The 18,557-nt window shown below is 43.5% G+C and overlaps 1 protein-coding gene across 2 annotated transcripts in view; it reads right to left on the bottom strand.

The window, feature by feature from the left end:
* PAMR1 (peptidase domain containing associated with muscle regeneration 1) overlaps positions 1-18,557 on the bottom strand; it is a 48,211-nt gene that overhangs the window by 21,084 nt on the left and 8,570 nt on the right. For both annotated transcript variants that reach the window (XM_082237610.1, XM_082237611.1), the window contains exons 2-5: positions 14,211-14,387; positions 12,349-12,477; positions 8,089-8,203; positions 6,526-6,743 (exon numbers count right to left, since the gene is read on the bottom strand). In XM_082237610.1, the coding sequence (XP_082093736.1) occupies positions 6,526-6,743; positions 8,089-8,203; positions 12,349-12,477; positions 14,211-14,387 (639 nt within the window). The remainder of the gene's footprint in view (positions 1-6,525; positions 6,744-8,088; positions 8,204-12,348; positions 12,478-14,210; positions 14,388-18,557) is intronic.

Below are 18,557 nucleotides of genomic sequence, written 5' to 3'. Positions count from 1 at the left end.
AGAAAATCATTTTAAAAGTTCTTCCATTTACCCGAACATCTGACCTGACTAAGCCTTATTCTTCATGGTGAACAATATTTTTCTCAAAGACAGGGCATAGGCAGAGTGGCCTTATCTTCGCAAATATCTAAACCTGGAACTAAAACAGCTCAATAGACACCCCTGTGATTTTCATATAGATCACCTGAACTTCTTTGCCACCTGGCCCCCAAGGAACTTAGGTCACAGCCAAGACTTGACCCCTTATGATTTCAGAAGACTAGAAAAAAATGGGCAGGAAAGAAGCCATGGAGAAGGAAAACTGTACAACCCACAGAGTTGCAATTACAGCAGAAGACCCTGCAGAGACCAAAGGATTGTGAAATGTCAGTGAAGAGATCTACATGGGCAGCCAGAGATCTGAGCAGGGGCTTAATGAAGCTGATGTAAACAGACAGTTCCCAGTAACAGAAGTGCCAAAAGTTGAAAAACAAATCTCCCCAAATGAAACTATATAACAGCATATTTTATAGTTTCTACAATGATTAATAAAACCACCACTTTTTATTTTTCTTATTTTTAAAGACCCTCAGGCAGCCTGATCCTAAACATGAACCCTCATATGCTAGCTCCATTCACTTCAATGGGACTCCTGGTAAGAATGCTTAGGATTGTGGTCCTAGCCAAGGATATCACCTGATCCCTTCTGGGCCACTGCACAGTCTTTAAGTGCTACAACCTGATCTTAGCAATAAACAGGAGGACAGCCAAGGAAACTCTGTTCGTCTTGTTACACCGATCTCAGCTACCCCTTGAGGTTTTTGTCCAGAGAAGGATTTCACACTGCTATATCTTGTTAAATTTGTGCTGCCAGAGGTCTCCATCCCACAGTCCCCCCCCCAAGCCTCTTCACTCCCCATGCAAATCACATTCTTTCCCATAAACAGTGTCAGCGGCCTTGCAAAAGAGAGCGTTTTAAAAGCTTTTCATTTCAGCTGCACATTAGGCCAGGACAGACTCACAATAAGGCACACAATAAAGCTTCCTTCTAAAAACTGTAAGCCCTCCATATCCCACTCTGCATAGATTACCACTGTAGCAACCACCCAATCTCTAAATAATTGCTGCTAAAAATGGGGCGGAAAGAAAAGTAGATGGCAGCAGTGGAATACTAAAAGGCTCCCGCTGAGCGGAGGAAACAAGATCCATTCATTCTGCCCCGTATGGAATACGTTAGTCCCATGAGTGTGGGAGGCCTTGCTGCAACATACCCCACACAAAGTTCAATTTCACAGAGCCGACTCTTGTTTTTCCTTTTTCCTTTTTTTATAGGCTGCTTAATTAACACAGTGCTACTTATAGCAACTCTTGTGATGGTACTCTTTGCCCTTCATGCAATAACGAAAAGAGAAGTCATGATCATAGAATCATAGAATCATAGAATCATAGAGTTGGAAGAGACCACAAGGGCCATCGAGTCCAACCCCCTGCCAAGCAGGAAACACCATCAGAGCACTCCTGACATATGGTTGTCAAGCCTCTGCTTAAAGACCTCCAAAGTAGGAGACTCCACCACACTCCTTGGCAGCAAATTCCACTGTCGAACAGTTCTTACTGTCAGGAAGTTCTTCCTAATGTTTAGGTGGAATCTTCTTTCTTGTAGTTTGGATCCATTGCTCCGTGTCCGCTTCTCTGGAGCAGCAGAAAACAACCTTTCTCCCTCCTCTATGTGACATCCTTTTATATATTTGAACATGGCTATCATATCACCCCTTAACCTCCTCTTCTCCAGGCTAAACATGCCCAGCTCCCTTAGCCGTTCCTCATAAGGCATCGTTTCCAGGCCTTTGACCATTTTGGTTGCCCTCCTCTGGACACGTTCCAGTTTGTCAGTGTCCTTCTTGAATTGTGGTGCCCAGAACTGGACACAGTACTCCAGGTGAGGTCTGACCAGAGCAGAATACAGTGGCACTATTACTTCCCTTGATCTAGATGCTATACTCCTATTGATGCAGCCCAGAATTGCATTGGCTTTTTTAGCTGCCGCGTCACACTGTTGGCTCATGTCAAGTTTGTGGTCAACCAAGACTCCTAGATCCTTTTCACATGTACTGCTCTCAAGCCAGGTGTCACCCATCTTGTATTTGTGCCTCTCATTTTTTTTGCCCAAGCGAAATACTTTACATTTCTCCCTGTTAAAATTCATCTTGTTTGTTTTGGCCCAGTTCTCTAATCTGTCAAGGTCGTTTTGAAGTGTGATCCTGTCCTCTGGGGTGTTAGCCACCCCTCCCAGTTTGGTGTCATCTGCAAATTTGATCAGGATGCCCTTGAGTCCATCATCCAAGTTGTTGATAAAGATGTTGAATAAGACCGGGCCCAAGACAGAACCCTGTTGCACCCCACTAGTCACTCTTCTCCAGGATGAAGAGGAACCATTGATGAGCACCCTTTGGGTTCGGTCAGTCAGCCAGTTACAAATCCACTGAGTGGTAGCATAGTCAAGACCGCATTTTACCAGCTTCTTTACAAGAATATCATGGGGCACCTTGTCAAATGCCTTGCTGAAATCAAGGTAGGCTACATCCACTGCGTTCCCTTCATCTACCAGGCTTGTAATTCTGTCAAAAAACGAGATCAGGTTAGTCTGACATGACTTATTTTTCAGAAATCCATGCTGACTATTGGTGATCACAGCATTCCTTTCTAGGTGCTCACAGACTGTTTGCTTAATGATCTGTTCCAGAATCTTCCCTGCTATTGATGTCAGACTGACTGGGCGGTAATTATTTGGGTCCTCTCTTTTCCCCTTTTTGAAAATAGGGACAACATTTGCCCTCCTCCAGTCTGCCGGGACTTCGCCTGTTCTCCAGGAATTCTCAAAGATGACTGCCAGTGGTTCTGAGATCACATCTGCCAGTTCTTTTAATACTCTTGGATGCAGTTCATCTGGCCCTGGAGACTTGAATACATCTAAACTAGCCAAATATTCTTGTACTATCTCCTTAGTTATTCTGGGCTGTGTTTCCTTTGCTGAATCATTTGCTCCAAATTCTTCAGGTCGGGCATTGTTTTCTTTATCAGAGAAGACTGAGGCAAAGAAGGCATTGAGGAGTTCAGCCCTTTCTGTGTCCCCTGTTTGCATTTCACCATCTTCTCCTCTGAGTGACCCCACTGTTTCTTTGTTCTTCCCTTTGCTATGAACATACCCACAAAAGCCTTTTTTGTTGCTTTTAACCTCTCTAGCAAGCCTAAGTTCATTCTGTGCTTTAGCTTTTCTGACTTTGTGTCTACACGTGCTGGCTATTTGTTTGAATTCCTCTTTGGTGGTTTCCCCCCTTTTCCATTTTTTGTACACATCCTTTTTTAATCTTAATTCAGTTAAAATTTCTTTAGATAGCCACCCTGGCTTCTTTAGGCACCTTCCATGTTTCCATCTCATTGGTATTGCCTGACGTTGTGCTTTTACTATCTCCCTCTTAACAAACTCCCAGCCATCATGAACTCCCTTTCCTTTTAGTATTGCTGTCCATGGGATCTCACCCAGCACTTCCCTAAGTTTTATGAAGTCGGCTTTCTTAAAGTCAAGAAATTGAGTCCTAGTATGCTTGGCTGCTCCTTTCCGCTGTATAGTAAACTTCAGAAGAGCATGATCACTCGCGCCTAATGATCCTTCCACTTCTACCCCACTAACCAGGTCATCAACATTGGTTAGGACCAGATCTAAAATGGCTGTTCCTCTTGTTGCTTCTCCCACTTTCTGGACAATGAAGTTGTCTGCAAGGCCAGTGAGGAATCTGTTTGACCTTATGCTCTTGGCTGAGTTTGACGTCCAACAAATATCCGGGTAATTGAAGTCCCCCATTACTACTATCTCCCTTCCTTTTGCATGCTTGGCCATCTGTTCCAGGAAGGCATCATCTATGTCCTCCGTTTGGCTTGGGGATCTATAGTAAACTCCCACAATGAGGTCTCTGTTATTCTTCTCTCCCTTAATTTTGACCCAAATGCTCTCAATTTGGCTTTGAGGTTCTAAATCTTGGATCTTTTCACAGGTATACACATCCCTGACATATAACGCCACTCCTCCTCCTTTCTTGTCTGGTCTGTTTCTCTAAAATAGATTGTATCCCCCCATTATTACATTCCAATCGTGGGACTTATCCCACCAGGTTTCAGTGATGCCTATTATGTCATATTTAGTTTGCTGTACCAAGAGCTCAAGCTCATCTTGTTTATTTCCCATGCTTTGCGCATTAGTGTACAGACATTGAAGTCCATTAATCATTCCCCCGTGTCTCTTATTTAAGGATTTTTTTCCTCCCACCACTAGGTCCGCGTGCTGTTTGCTCCATTTGGTCTATGACATCTGGATGATCATCTTCATTAATTGATAAACTCCTACCTTCAGGAGCACTGTCTCCCTCCCCCACAATAGTCAGTTTAAAGCCCTCCTGATGAGGTTTCTGAGATTTTTGGCAAAAACATTTCTCCCAACCGTTGTGAGGTGCAGCCCATCGCTTGCCAGAAGTCCATCTTCAAGAAACTGCATTCCATGATCTAAGAATCCAAACCGTTCCTGTTTACACCATTTGCGAAGCCAGCTGTTCACTTCCACTATTTTCCCCTCTCTCCCTGGGCCACGTCGTTCAACTGGGAGGACAGACGAGATGACAATTTGTGCATTTAGTTGCTTCAATTTCCTGCCGAGAGCCTTGTAGTCTCTTTTGATCTTCTGGAGGCTATTGCTTGCAGTGTCATTGGTTCCCACATGAACCAAGAGGAAGGGGTATTCGTCAGTGGTTTTATGATTCCTTGCAGTCGTTCAGTTACATCTTGGATCTTAGCCCCGGGGAGACAGCACACTTCCTGAGACATCTTGTCAGGCCCACAGATCACTGCTTCTGTTCCCCTCAGTAGGGAATCCCCTATCACCACTACACGCCTCCTCTTGGGTTTGGTCGGGGTTCTTCCGTGAGCTGTCCGTTCCAAGGTCGCCTGCACATTCCCTGAGGACTGACTTTGCTGCTCGTCTTCATATACCTGATCGACTGTAATGAGGGAGAGATCCTCAAATGGAGTCTGCTCTTCGTCTTCCATGCTAGGGGAGAGGACCTCAAAGCGATTGTGTATTTCTAAACAATCAGAGTGAACCCTGGGCCTCCTACTTCTTTGAGTCACGTTTCTCCATATATCTGGCTCCTGTGTTGGTGAACAAGCCTCCTTCTCAGGGGAGTCCCCTGTCTCCTCCTTGGTGGGGACGGTGTGCTCTGTTGCTTCCAAGATACAGAAGATCAACCAGTAAGTAAGGTGTCCAATTAGAAGTGATAAGCCCTAGTGGACTAAGAGTTAGACTTGGGAAGGTGGAAGTCCATGGTGAAAGCCATATGCAACATTCCAACTTTAACATCCAACCTTCCAACTCTACAGTTCTATGATCCTTGCCAAGAACTTATTGTGGAGTCTCTGGGTTCTTCTAGATGACCTGTTTATTGAGCATTCATCCTGATTTGCTCACATAATGCTTATATGGAAGCTAGACTATGTCTGGTCTTTATTGAGCATCCTTTTTGATTGGTTTATGAGGTGGTTATCCTATTTGCTTGTGGGATATTTTGGTGTCTCCCCATTAATCATCCATTCATCCCACACCTTAAAGTGCATTTCCCCATCACTTTCCTAACTGCAGAAAGTCTGTTATTTTTAAGTGGATTTGTTGTGCCAAGGCAACAGAGCACTTTGATCCACTGTAATGGTGCCAACCTAAATTTCCGGCACGTGCTTGAATCCCTTGCACAAAGTCTGGACACACCCTTTGACAAGTAGCTATTCCTCATGCTCAATTTCCCTCCAACCTACCCTTCCCCTCCATGAAATGAAATGGTTAGGCAAGGAGACCCACAAACTTTAGAGCTGGAAGGGGGGGAAAGAGGGCAGGGACTTGGAACAGCCTGGCATAGCTTTATGCACCATATATAGAGGGGAGAAATCTCAGAGGCAATCAGAACCATCTAATCCCCCCTTTGTTAATTCGCTGTTTTATGGCCCCATAGCAGTAAGGTTCTAACTCCTGAGATCAATTTTCAAAGGATTCCACAGCTACATACATATGGAGAGCTAAGGATTCAGAAACGGCTTATCCACACTTACTTTTGCTCCACATTTCTAGACACAGGTCTGGGCTTTCCAGGTCCATGTCTGCATGCTTTTTCTTTTGCTCTGAATTACCATTTACTCCGATTCAACAGTAAATATTGGGTTTTCCTAGGGAAAGCAGCAGGGCAAAATAAAAAGCACAGACCTGTGCCTAGAAAGCGCAGGGCAAAAGGTAACCGTGGATGAGTTAGTCATATGAATAGCAAGAGGCAATCTTGCGAGTAGAATGAAACAGGACCATATTTCACACTCATTGGATTTCCCCCCCTTCCAAATCATATGGCTAAACCACTGCAAGGGATATAGTCACACAATTACTTCAATAACTCAAGACTTTTCTTTTCACCCAGGTAGCTGTTGGGCATGCATTTTATACTTTTTCATCCTACTTACCTGTAATTTCTTCAAAGACAGCATGAAACCCATCAAAGTTCTTGGAACCATCTGAATGGAAGAGAACATGGAGAGAAGGCCCTGTGCTTCGGATTGGAAGAGGCCTGTCATTCCCACAGAAACGCTTAATTATCCTGCTATCAATGCTGTCCCCATCTCGGATCTCCACGTAATCATACTGGCACATGTAGTCAAACTCCAGACTCAGCATAGCAAACCTTGGACACAAAAGGGGTGGGTTTTTGTTTTTTTTACAAATTCAGATGCCAAAATTTCTAACATATGTCTGTATTTCTAAATTACTTCTGTGCTCCTAAATGAGAGAAACAAGCCTCCCACCAAAGCGCTTCCTTTAAACCTTCAGTTTCACAAGATAGCCTTCAAAGATAGCCTTTGCTACTGGCAAAGGCTTCCCACATGACTTAGGCAAGTAAGCAGACACTCCTCTGGGTGGGCTGAGTTTGTAACCAGTCCTGTGGCCCCAACACTATGCCACTGCCCTGTCCTATCCCCATCCAAGCAATGCCAATGTTGGGAGGGTGGCTGCACCCCATCAACTACACTGCTACAGTTGAAAACCCTTGCACTGCTGCAGTAAGCTTTCCCACATACTCTGCCCCATGCCCGTGTGGGACCCTTTAAAGGCTGAGATAAATTGTGATGCTTTGAGCATTCAGTCAGGAATGCTCATAAGCTCCATTGTTCCTGGTGGGAAGCATAACAGCAGGATTAAGGTGGACACAATCTTCCATGCAACCTGACCTTGATCTCATGCACCCCACACAAGTGATATAGCATCACTTTCCTGCTGGAGATGCGGAGACTTGAATCCCCAGTCTATTCCTCAGTGGGAAAAGGATTCTGAGAGTACAGTGGTACCTCGGGTTACAGACGCTTCAGGTTACAGACTCCGCTAACCCAGAAATAGTACCTTGGGTTAAGAACTTTGCTTCAGGATGAGAACAGAAATCACACGGCAGCGGGGCAGCGGCAGCAGGAGGCCCCATTATCTAAAGTGGTACCTCAGGTTAAGAACAGTTTCAGGTTAAGAACGGACCTCCAGAATGAATTAAGTTCTTAACCCAAGGTACCACTGTATGCACAATTGCTGCCTCCCTCTGCTTCTTCCCAGGTAAGTTTTCTTGGGGCCAGACACAGGGAACCACTTATCTCCTTAAAGACAACCTAACACCACATGCAAACAGCATGCTCACTGCATCATTTCTGACACAGGAAAAGAAATACAGCCAGGGATTTATTTATTTTTACAACCGGAACTAGCTGGAATTCAGTTCCGGCACCTCTCAGGTAGGCACCATTGCCATTCTAAAAGAACGAGGGAGGCATTCCAACACCTACTTTTCTAGAAAAATAGCATTGGATACAGCCATTTTTAGTCTATTAATTATGATTAATGTTAATGGTTGGGGGAGCAGAAAAACTCCACTGGAAATCCCTCTAGGTCCCAGGGTTGAAATACTAGCCTGATGGCTTAACAAGCCTTAAATATGTACATAAACTTGAAAAGAAGAATCTGTATGCTGAAATGCATCACCCACCTACCTTAACTCAACAACAAAACCAGGTTTAGCATGAATAGTCCACTCACAGCGGGCATTCAGTGGATAACTCTCCAACAAGATCTGACCCTTGGAAGCCTGCAGAACCTGACCACATCCTGAAGGGCAGGAAAAGAAGAAGAAGATTTATATTAGGCTCTGTGAGGGAACACAGACTCAGAAATAGGCTCAGAGCTAAATGGACCAGTGGTGCGACTCCAGATAAGGCAGCTTCATATGCTCATATGTCCCAATCTGTGAGACTGAGGTGTGTTCAAACCATGATCTGAAACTACGGCTTGTTGAGCTGACTGAGTTAAAAGCAGCTTCCTATGTCCACCTGGACAGCCACAATATATAGATGGTGAGCCTTCTGCTCAATGTGATGGGTCAGAAGCAGTGTCTGCACCACCTCCTAAGTTATAGGAAACTACACTGGGAAATCAAAAACGATTGCCCACGGTAGAATTTAAATCCATTATTTTAGCACTGGTTGGTAATAGAATACAGTCGTGCTCTTCCACAGCTCCTGGTTATTTCAGCTTCCTGGGCAGATTGTTGCCATTGGTAAATAGTGGGATTCATTGCCCTTTTGACGTTATGTCTAGGTATCAGGTATCAAAGTCATATTACTAGCCTCTACAACATCTTCCATGTTGTTACTGGAGAAACATTTGGCATGCACCCAAGTATTAGGACTTCGATGTGTGGCAAGACAATCTCACAACTGTACCCCCATAGGTTCAGACTCAGGTAAACTATCAATCCACATTAGATTTGTTCAGAACTTCTCATCTGTGTGTTCCCTGGATGAACAGAAGGAGAGGGTTTGCTCAGTGGCCCCACTTCCAAACCCTCTCTGTCAGCAAGCTTTTTGAGCAAGGGGGCCAGTCCATTGTCCCTCAGACCTTGTGGGGGGGGCCGGACTACATTTTTTTTTGAAAGGGGGAATGAATGCATTCCTGTGCCCCACAAATAACCCAGAGATGCATTTTAAATAAAAGCACACATTCTACTCGTGTAAAAACACCAGGCAGGCCCCACAAATAACCCAGAGATGCATTTTAAATAAAAGGACACATTCTACTCATGTAAAAACACTGATTCCCAGACCGTCCATGGGCCAGATTTAGAAGGCAATTGGGCCAGATCCGGCCCCTGGGACTTAGTTTGCCTACCCATGCTCTACGTGTTCAGAGAAGATGTTGCAAGGGAGATCTGAACAAACCACAGTTTTTAGGGTTTTTGGCAGGCTCACTGTATTTCCCATGTGTGCGGGGGGATGAACAGTGGCCTGAAAAAGCTCAGCCCATGAATGGTGCAGCTTTGTCACATCCAGCAACATGCCATGTGCCATAGCATGATATTTCCTCTTTCCTGCAAGACTCTACAGTGTTAAGACTTGTCCATTCTAATAAAAGAAAAAAATCTCCTTTTGTCAGTTTACCCTCAATTACCCTCAATTAAGTGCACTCTGATGAAACGGAAAACAAGCTCGGAGGGGTTCATCATAAGTGTTTCGTTCCACACCAGGGCTTGTTGGTTCCTGATGTGAAAGGCTGGAGAATTAATTACTTTGCCCCCATGGCTGTCATTAAGATGCTATTGGGATATGCCAGGATCTGCCGCAACGTACATGATAATGCAGCTTCCCACAGTGGAGAGAGGAAACCTTGCCCTGTTGCTGGCTCCTACCTCAAAACAACCTGAGACAAAGCTGCAGGAAACCTTCTTCAGAAGGATTGACAAGGTCCTTGAATCACCTCAGAGAACATTCCCCTTTCGTTACAAGGGGGCTTTTGAGTTGCCTTTGTTGCTCTTGCCTTTTGACGAGAAAGAACTGGTGCAAAGAGATGTTGGCGTGCCGGGAATACTGAGTGCACCTTTCCCGGGAGAACATTACGGTCTGAACTTGCAGAAATTCCTGCCAAGGAAATAGGACTGGCCAACAAAGCAGGTGGTCCAGAGGCTAAAGAGAGAGCCATTCAAAGAGTGGCCCCGAGGAAACAGGCTCATATTTGCCACAAACTTTTGCATGAAGCATAGCTGTGGTGAGATGTGGATCTTCCCTTTCCCTCCGCCATCTCAAGCTCTCTCAGGAGAGGTTTATGTAATGCCCTGCCACCTCTCTCTCAACAAAGGATTGAGCAACCAGCTCCACCATTTCCACTCAAAGGGATCTTTTCTCTCTTGCCGAAGCCTGAAGAAGAAGAGAAAGACCTGGAAAGTTCTCAAGAATAATTTACACCCACAATGGCAAATCCTGGCAAATCCTTCCTTGCTTCTGAGGAGCGGAGAGGGAGGGAAGAGTGAGAAAAGAATCCATTTTGGAAGACTGTCAGCACCACTGTGCCATTTGAAAAGGAGGGAAAACTGTTTTCTGGGACACACAAAAATTCTTGCTTGAGGCATGAGAGAGAGAGAGAGAGAGAATGATCGTTTATTCCTTTCAATAATTGTAATTTACATTCTATGTTTATTTAAGGTCACCTGAGAAAATTCATGGGCAGATAGATATCAATAGGGGTGATGGGTATTATTACTTCACACAATCCATAAATAATTTATGGGGTCCACTGCCTCAAAATGACTTAGGTGACTTTTAAAAAAAAAACCCCTATCAATGTGTATTATCCTTTACGGCTATATGGGAACTCTTGTTAAGAGGTAAATATGCCTTATTTTCCACTATGTCCACTAGGACTTTGCTCTTCCACTAGACCATATGCATCTGATTCATTTGTATAGTCTTACATAGAATATGTAAGCCAATCACACTGCCGATGGTCTTCTCCTACTTTTGATAGGTCTAGAGCCAAGTCTCACCCAGTCTATTGCCTGGCATCATTCTGGATGCCCCTATGGGTACTTAAAGAATGGAATCAGAGTTGGAAGGGACGCCACATAACATCTAGTTTAACCCCCTGCAATGCAGGAATCTCAACTAAAGCATCCATAACAGATGGCCCTCCAACCTCTGCTTAAAAACCACCAAGGAAGGAGCGTCCACAACCTCCTGAGGGAGTCTGTTCGAACAGCCCTTACCGTAAAAAGTTCTTCTTGATGTTTAATTAGCATCTCCTTTTTGTATTCTGACATGCTCTCTACACTGTTGTGAGGAACATAAAATGCTGCCTTACACAGACTGCTGATCCAGCTGTAGACACTGTCTTGCCTACAATGACTAGCACTGGCTCTCTGGCGTTTCAGACAGAAAAACTTTTCCAGCCCTGCCTGCAGATGCTGGGGATTAAACTGCAAAGCAGATACTCTATCATTGAGCTATAGCCCTTCTAGATAGTGCTGAACTACAACTTCCATCTGTGACCCTTGGCCCAGAGCTGAGGCCCAACCACCCATGCTCCCTAAATAGCTATGCGCTGTGTGAAGAAGGGCTTTCTATTGCTTGTCCAGAGTCTTCCAATATTCAACTTCATGAGAACTCCATGAGTTCTGGTGTTACGAGAGGGAGGGAGAAAAACTTTTCTCCATTGCATGCATAATATTATACTTTTCTATCATGTCACCTCTTACTCACCTTTTCTCTAAATTAAAAAAACAAACACTGTCATGTTTTGTTTCCTCATACATTTATCTTAATGATGAGTTTTCCCATTAATCCATAATAGTGAATATGCCTGGGTGGAAAGGCATCACTCTTTTTATATATTAATAATGCCTTTTTCATGGAAGAGCTTCTGAGCACCACCTTCTGGATAGATTGAGGTACTACAGTAATTTGTACATTGGAAATCCTTTTTTAAAAAGCAAGGTTACCTAGTCTCCCCTATAGCCTTGAAGATATTTAAAGAACTTGACCCCTCACAACCTCTATTCCACATTGTGTCATTTCCTGCAAATATGATACAAACAAGTAAAGTACTGCCAGGCAGTGACTACTGGTTTTTGACACATGGTTGCAATGGAATGTTTATTGCATTTGCCATTAACTGTTTTATATTGATGGCTTGCTTTGCTGTGACCTTAAATGTTGCAATATTCATATAACTAAACTGGATTGTTTGTTGAACTGTTGCAGGTGGGATTCAACTAAATCGTTGCATCACCCATTCATGGCTCCCACCTTATCCAATATTCTGAACTGTGTCGGCCATAGCAAGGATCTGCTTCCTGTCCTGGATAAGTAGCTCTTTGGACCCAGCCATGTATCTCCTTGATTCCCACTGTATTCAGTCTTCCCTCCGCCATATTTGAAGCAGTACCCTTTCCCCTATTGGGGAACATGTCTCTTAACAATACTCACTCATGCAATCTCCTCCATACCAGCCTGCTCTGCATTCTGCACAGTAGATGCCCTTGATGTAGAAGTTGTCTAGCGTTCCTCCCCAGGATCCATTGCGACAGGACTTACAGTTTTCAAAAATCATACAGCCTAAAAAGAAGAGAAAAACCATCCAGTGTGTGGAAGGCTATGTTCAGGTTTTTTTCTGGATGGGGAATGACATTCAGAGATCATTTCTGGTCTTGAGTGAACAGACCTTGGTTTGGAAAGTGCTCTGAACCACATATATGTGATTTGTTTGTGTCCCCCTGAACCCTCCTAAACCGGTTCTGGTCTTATCCCCAAGCCTTCAGTGTGGATTATGGGACACAGCAGGATGCATGTGGGGAAAGGAGAGGGGAAACCCCTTTATTCTAGCACAAGAATTAACTGAATACTGCCCAATATCTCTGAACATTTAGCACTGTGTTTGAACATTCATAATCTGTATCTCAGTCTCACAGAACAGTTGGAATCTCACAAACGCACCTGGCTTTTATGTAAAAAATACAGCACTGCACAAATTTAAAACACTTTAAAAAATTAGACCTAGTATGAATTGAAACTGCTGGGCATGCACATTGGGCTACAAAGGAGCAAATGAAAGTGGATGGCGGAGATAATACACTACAGCAGACAAGCTGTCACATACTGTGTTTGCTCTGGACAGCCAGAACAAGTGATAAAAGACTGGCAGCCTGGTTAGATTGTAGCTGGAAATGTATATCTAAATCTACTTATAGTTCCTTGGCTTCAAGGTAGAGGAGCCAGAGGACTTGGGCAAAGCTGTTGGCCTATATGGTACTTCCTTTACTAAACACTATCTAGGGAATTTGACTATTTCCTTGGGATAATATCAAGTAGCAGGATCAGACTTTGGTTATATGGTGCTCTAAGCAAAGACAAAATTTGCCCTCCAAATATTTCTTATTTTCACAATAATTTCTTTTGGTACAGTTGCTTTTTAATGGATCTTCTCAGTAGGTACCCATATAGACAGTGCTTTTTAAAAAAAATATGTTTAGGGGTATTCTCATTTTCCTACTCATATTGAAATACTGCCACTCAAAGAGGCCAAACTCAGATTCACAAAATGTTTAGGGCTATGCGTACCCCCTGAAAAAAGCACTGCATATAAATATAGGTTTTATTATTGGTACTGTAGTATTAGTAATGGTGTTATTTTGTGCCCTCTCAGCTCAGCACCCTGTGCGACGGAACCGCCCACACTGCCCTAAATCTGGCGTTGCAAGTAGACTAAAGACCCAGGGTAAACAATTTGGATCAATTCCTAATAGAACTATTATCTTCTTGTTTCTACTGGCTGTTGCTTCCTTATCCCTTTGTCTTTATTGTTTTCTTATTCCTTTTGCGGAGTCTGAGCTCAGCAACTTTGTTCCTATCTTTTTAAGTAAGGCAATGTGCAAGCCAGGCCTGGGAGACTTGGGAATGAAAAATCTTCATCTGGTGCTGAAGCCAACAATGACTTTACTCTCTGGAGGGCTTCCAGGCATACGCGGTGAAATCCTGGAAACTTTCGACTCTGAGCGTGAGTTTAAATTATTAGAAAAGGGGACGAACTAACGGCAATACGCTAAATGCATTAACTTTCATCAACTCAGTAAACCATTTGTATTGGCACCCATCCATCTCTGAAGAGAGAGAGAGAGAGAGAGAGAGAGAGAGAGAGAGAGAGAGAAAGCCTATTCATCATCAATGTCTGGCAGACCAAACAGGCTGCACGCTCCACCTAGCTACAAACAGGGTCATTGAATAAAGATTTATGTCTGGTGAGAACACACAAAAGGTGAGGGGGTTCAGATAAGGGCAATAAATCAACATACCTGGGTGGATTAGACAGGAGTCACACTCGTTGTCCTCATTCCTGCAGCATGGAATAGTGTAACCTACCACTTCTTTTCGCCCGGGGCACACACACTTTATCTGATCGTACTCACAACACTCCCGACACATGATATTCCATTCGGCTCCTGGACAATTTTCATTGATCACCGTATACCCTGCAGAAAAGCAAAGGGAAGGGGTGTGTGGGAGGGAATAATTCATTATTGGAAGAATGTCATCCATTCCATTACAGCCAAACAACATGTCAGGCAGGAGACCTGTGGTTTGATGTCCTGACTCGAAGGACTGTCATTTGGCCACTGTTCCTTGTTGCAGGAGACTCAGCAAAATGTATCTTGACTATCACAGAATCCAGGGGTGAAAACAGAGCACCTCAGCCCCATTTCTGCACAATGCCATCAACAGGATCCTAGAGATATTAAGAGGCAAACCATAGGCTTGACCTGACTTCTGCTTTATTTAACATTGTTCACTCAGCTTGGAGTATCTAAGAAGAGGGATCTGGTTCACATTTCCTTCCAGCTTATGGTGTTTTCTGGAGAAAATAGCTGATGCGATGCATTTGTTTCATATGACATACATTATTGTTGTCAGATGACAGACTGGGAAATTGTATAAACACTGAATTATATTTTTGCTGTTGCATCCTTATCATCTTTTTAATGGTTTACCTGTTTAGCACTGTAGCTGAAATAGAATTGCTATTACTGTTGCTACTACCTATCTGAGCACTGCAGAATATTTGTATAACCGTTATTTTTTAAACAGTACCTAAGGTTTTCATCTTGGCAGACGCTGCCAACTCCTCTTTAAGAAACGCCAGACTGAAGCTGCAAAAATTGTGACTGTTGGCTAAGAAAGTAATTCTGCAGATTCCATCTTCCTTCCATTGGCATGCTGTCTGCATCCAGCAAATTGAAATTTAATGAGCTGACAATTCTATCAGGGTGTCCCTCAACCAAAAGACAGACCTAAGGGCTCTTACTGTGGAGCCTGGAGATAAGAGGAGGTTGCAGAGATGAATAGAGGAAGGAATGTAACAAGACGGTCCTTCATTTTTGTCAGCAGCAGGGCCTTAAATTTCCTGTTTTATGTTCATTGCAACAAAACTGCTTCAATCTGGATTACACCTTCCACACACAAAGTGACTTAGAAAAAAATTACAAGTTTCTGGCAAAATTAGGCACACTGAAGTCACTAAGAATAGAAACATAGGAAGCTGCTATATACTGAATCGGACCATTGGTCCATCTAGGCCAGTATCATCTACACTGTCTGGCAGCAGCTCTCCATAGTTTCAGACAAGGAATCTTACCTTGAAATGCTGAGGGTTGACTCTGGGACCTTCCCCATTCAAAACAGATGCTCTACCACTGAGCACTATTTCTCTAGAAAAAGAGGTGTCAGAGCTTACCATGAATTTCTCCCTTGTTCTCTTAAAATGGCAATGGTGCCCATCTGAGAGGTGCTGGAGCTAAGCTCTTGCATCTGAATAAAGCCCTTGGTAGGGCTCTTCCCTAAATACAATCAGATACCTGTCTAATTAGAAGTAAACCCCACTGAGTTCAGTGGGACTTACTTCCAAGCAAATGTTCATTGTGCTTTTATGAGCTAACTAATTCCAATGGAATCTTCATACATTAGTAGTAGTAGTAGTAGTAGTAGTAGTAGTAGAATTTACCAGTCCTAAGGCATACCCTCCAAGTGTACCTATTCTCCAGGGACAGTCCTGGAATTACAAAAGCCATTCTACCTTCTGATTTGATCCCAGAATGTCTCCATTTCCCCCACCAGGGCCACCACTGAGCTCAGGGAAGGGGATGAGCCAGCATTATGCAGCTGTTCCATAATCCTGTTTAATAAACTCTACACAAAGGATATGTTGGTATTCATGGAGACAGATAGTCAGAATGTATGGGCTGTTTATTACACCAATGGCTATTAAAAGTTAGATTGGAATTTTAGACCCATCCTGGTTTATAAGTCAGATGGGTCCATTTTTATTAACAACGGCTATAAAATCTGGGTGACAGGCTGAGCCCTGTGATGTGACTTGCAACAACTAATTGGAGGGTTTATTCATAGTTTGGATCACAAATATGAGCCAGGTGAGGCTTTGCGACACAGAATCGGTTTGGATGCAGTCTTCCAATTATGAATGAACACTAGAGGGCTACTAAAGCAGAGCCTCTTTAAATAAAGCAAATAAATAATGCAGAGCTTGTTTTTTGCACTGGATGTCTTGGCCTCAGAATTCTATTGAGGAAAAATCCCATGGCAGCTTGAACTCAGATGAAAGTACAGAGGGGGGAAAACATACCACAAAGGGTTTCAGAACGTCATCAAGTACACAACTGACTTCAAGCTATAATGCTTCCTTTCTTCATTGGAAATTGTTTCATTTTATCTGAACACCCAAGTTTCACATTCATTCCCAGAAATCTTTTTATTTGCAGCAAACAGCACTTTCGGAGGGAAATAGACACTCTGGAGGGCAGTATTTGGCCAGAAAACAAGACAAAGAGGGAAAATAACCCCTTCCCAGACTGCAATCCCAATTGGTATCGCAGGCCCCAGGCCTCTTCCCCTCTATTCCAAAGAAAAAGCCATGGCCAGTTCTAAGCACAATAGCAAAAAACACCTCAGTGAAACATGGGACATTTAGTGCTATTAAGAATAACCCTATTGGATAATGCCAAAGGCCCATGTAGTCCAGCTTCCTATTCTAACTCTAGTGGACCACATGCTTTAGGGAAGCCTGTAAGCAGGACCTGGACACATTAGCCCTCTGCCCTCACTTGTGATTCCAGGCAACTGCCACCCTGAGGGGTCCTGCCTTCAACAGTCGAGGTAGAAGCTAGCCGTCATGAAGTACACATTTGTTGGAAGAGAAGAACAACCGAAATGACTCCCTGACAGATTTATTGTGTTTATACTCAGCATAATTCTCTCAGCTACATGGAAAGGTATTTGCTGAGGGGAGGTGGGGAGGAATGCATGTTTTCTTCCGGCTCCATGGTTTAATTATCCTAAAAAATGATTAAAAGTCTAGATGAAGTGCCAGCTTCCTTAATATTAATCTCAATCTTATTACACCAGTAAGGTAAGAAGGAGCGACTGGCTAATTTATTGGGATGGAACAAAGGGAGAAATGTCATTAAGCGCTGACATAAACATTTGCAAATTCAGTGAGCCAGGAAATAGCCATGTCCTTAATATGTGTGAGAGAGAAGCGATTCGATTTCCCATTGCTAGGCTCAGGCATTCGAAAACAGATAGCATCCTTGTCTGTATATCACTGGCTTGAATCAGACTCAGCTATGATTTTTTCGTTGAGAGAGATGGAGAAAGAGAGAGATGACTTGAAGAGAGGGTAGAGGTTTGTAACATTATTCGTAGAATGGAGAAAGTGGATAGGAAGACATCTTTCCTCTTAACACTACAGCCACTCAGTGAAGTTTATGGGCAGTAGATTCAGCACCAGCAAGAGGAACCCTTTCACACAGTGGATAAACAACTTATGGGATTCACCAGCAAAAGATGTGGTGGCCACTATCTTAGATGGTTTTAAAGAAGGGCTTCAACATATCTACAAAGTTGCTGGAAACCACAGCAGGCCCGTGGCCTGATCTAGTAGGCTCTTCTTGTGTTCCTATGTGATGTGAATTCCTGTTATACATGAACTGGTTTTATGCCTCTGAATATCAGAGACCTTCCAGAAGCTCCCTCTTTTTTTATTGAGCATTCATCATGATTTAACCTCATGATGTTACCAGGGTGGTCACACGTGATCATGCTTTCAATAACATTTGCACCTGCAAATCTTTTTGGGTGGTCATACGGCTTCACTGGCAGTTGGTGCATCTCCTGTAGTTTCCTACTAAAATCCTGTAACATTTCATACCACAAATATTGCGTGTGCATGTCCCTCCTTCTTTGCACCATAGTATAAGAGTGCCCTCTCACGGCAATAACGTTTATAACACTAGGGAAGTATCACAGAACAACTAATAAAGTGGAAGGATGTGTGGACAGTTCGGTATGAATTTACCACTATTGTACAATTATTGCATCAATGGCATGTTGTAGAATGCACACACCCCCCCACACACACACACAAAGGACTAGTTTGGAAGGCACCATAATTTCTGGAAACCCACAGCAGATCCTTCTCACTCTGTCTGTGGGATCCAGTCTAGCCACTGGCTAAAAGTCTAGCCCTCCGTCTCCTCCTCTTGCACACCCTGATATCCACGCCACCCCCTCAATCTGCTTCAGGGGGTTGGGGGAAGCACCAGAGCAGATTTTTTGATGGGGCCAACAAA

This window comes from Podarcis vaucheri, assembly GCF_965113315.1.
Source record: "Podarcis vaucheri genome assembly, chromosome: 1".
NCBI classification, from domain to species: Eukaryota; Metazoa; Chordata; class Lepidosauria; order Squamata; family Lacertidae; genus Podarcis; species Podarcis vaucheri.
The sequence above is the reverse complement of the archived record's forward strand: the minus strand, read 5'-3'. Positions and strand labels throughout refer to the sequence as shown.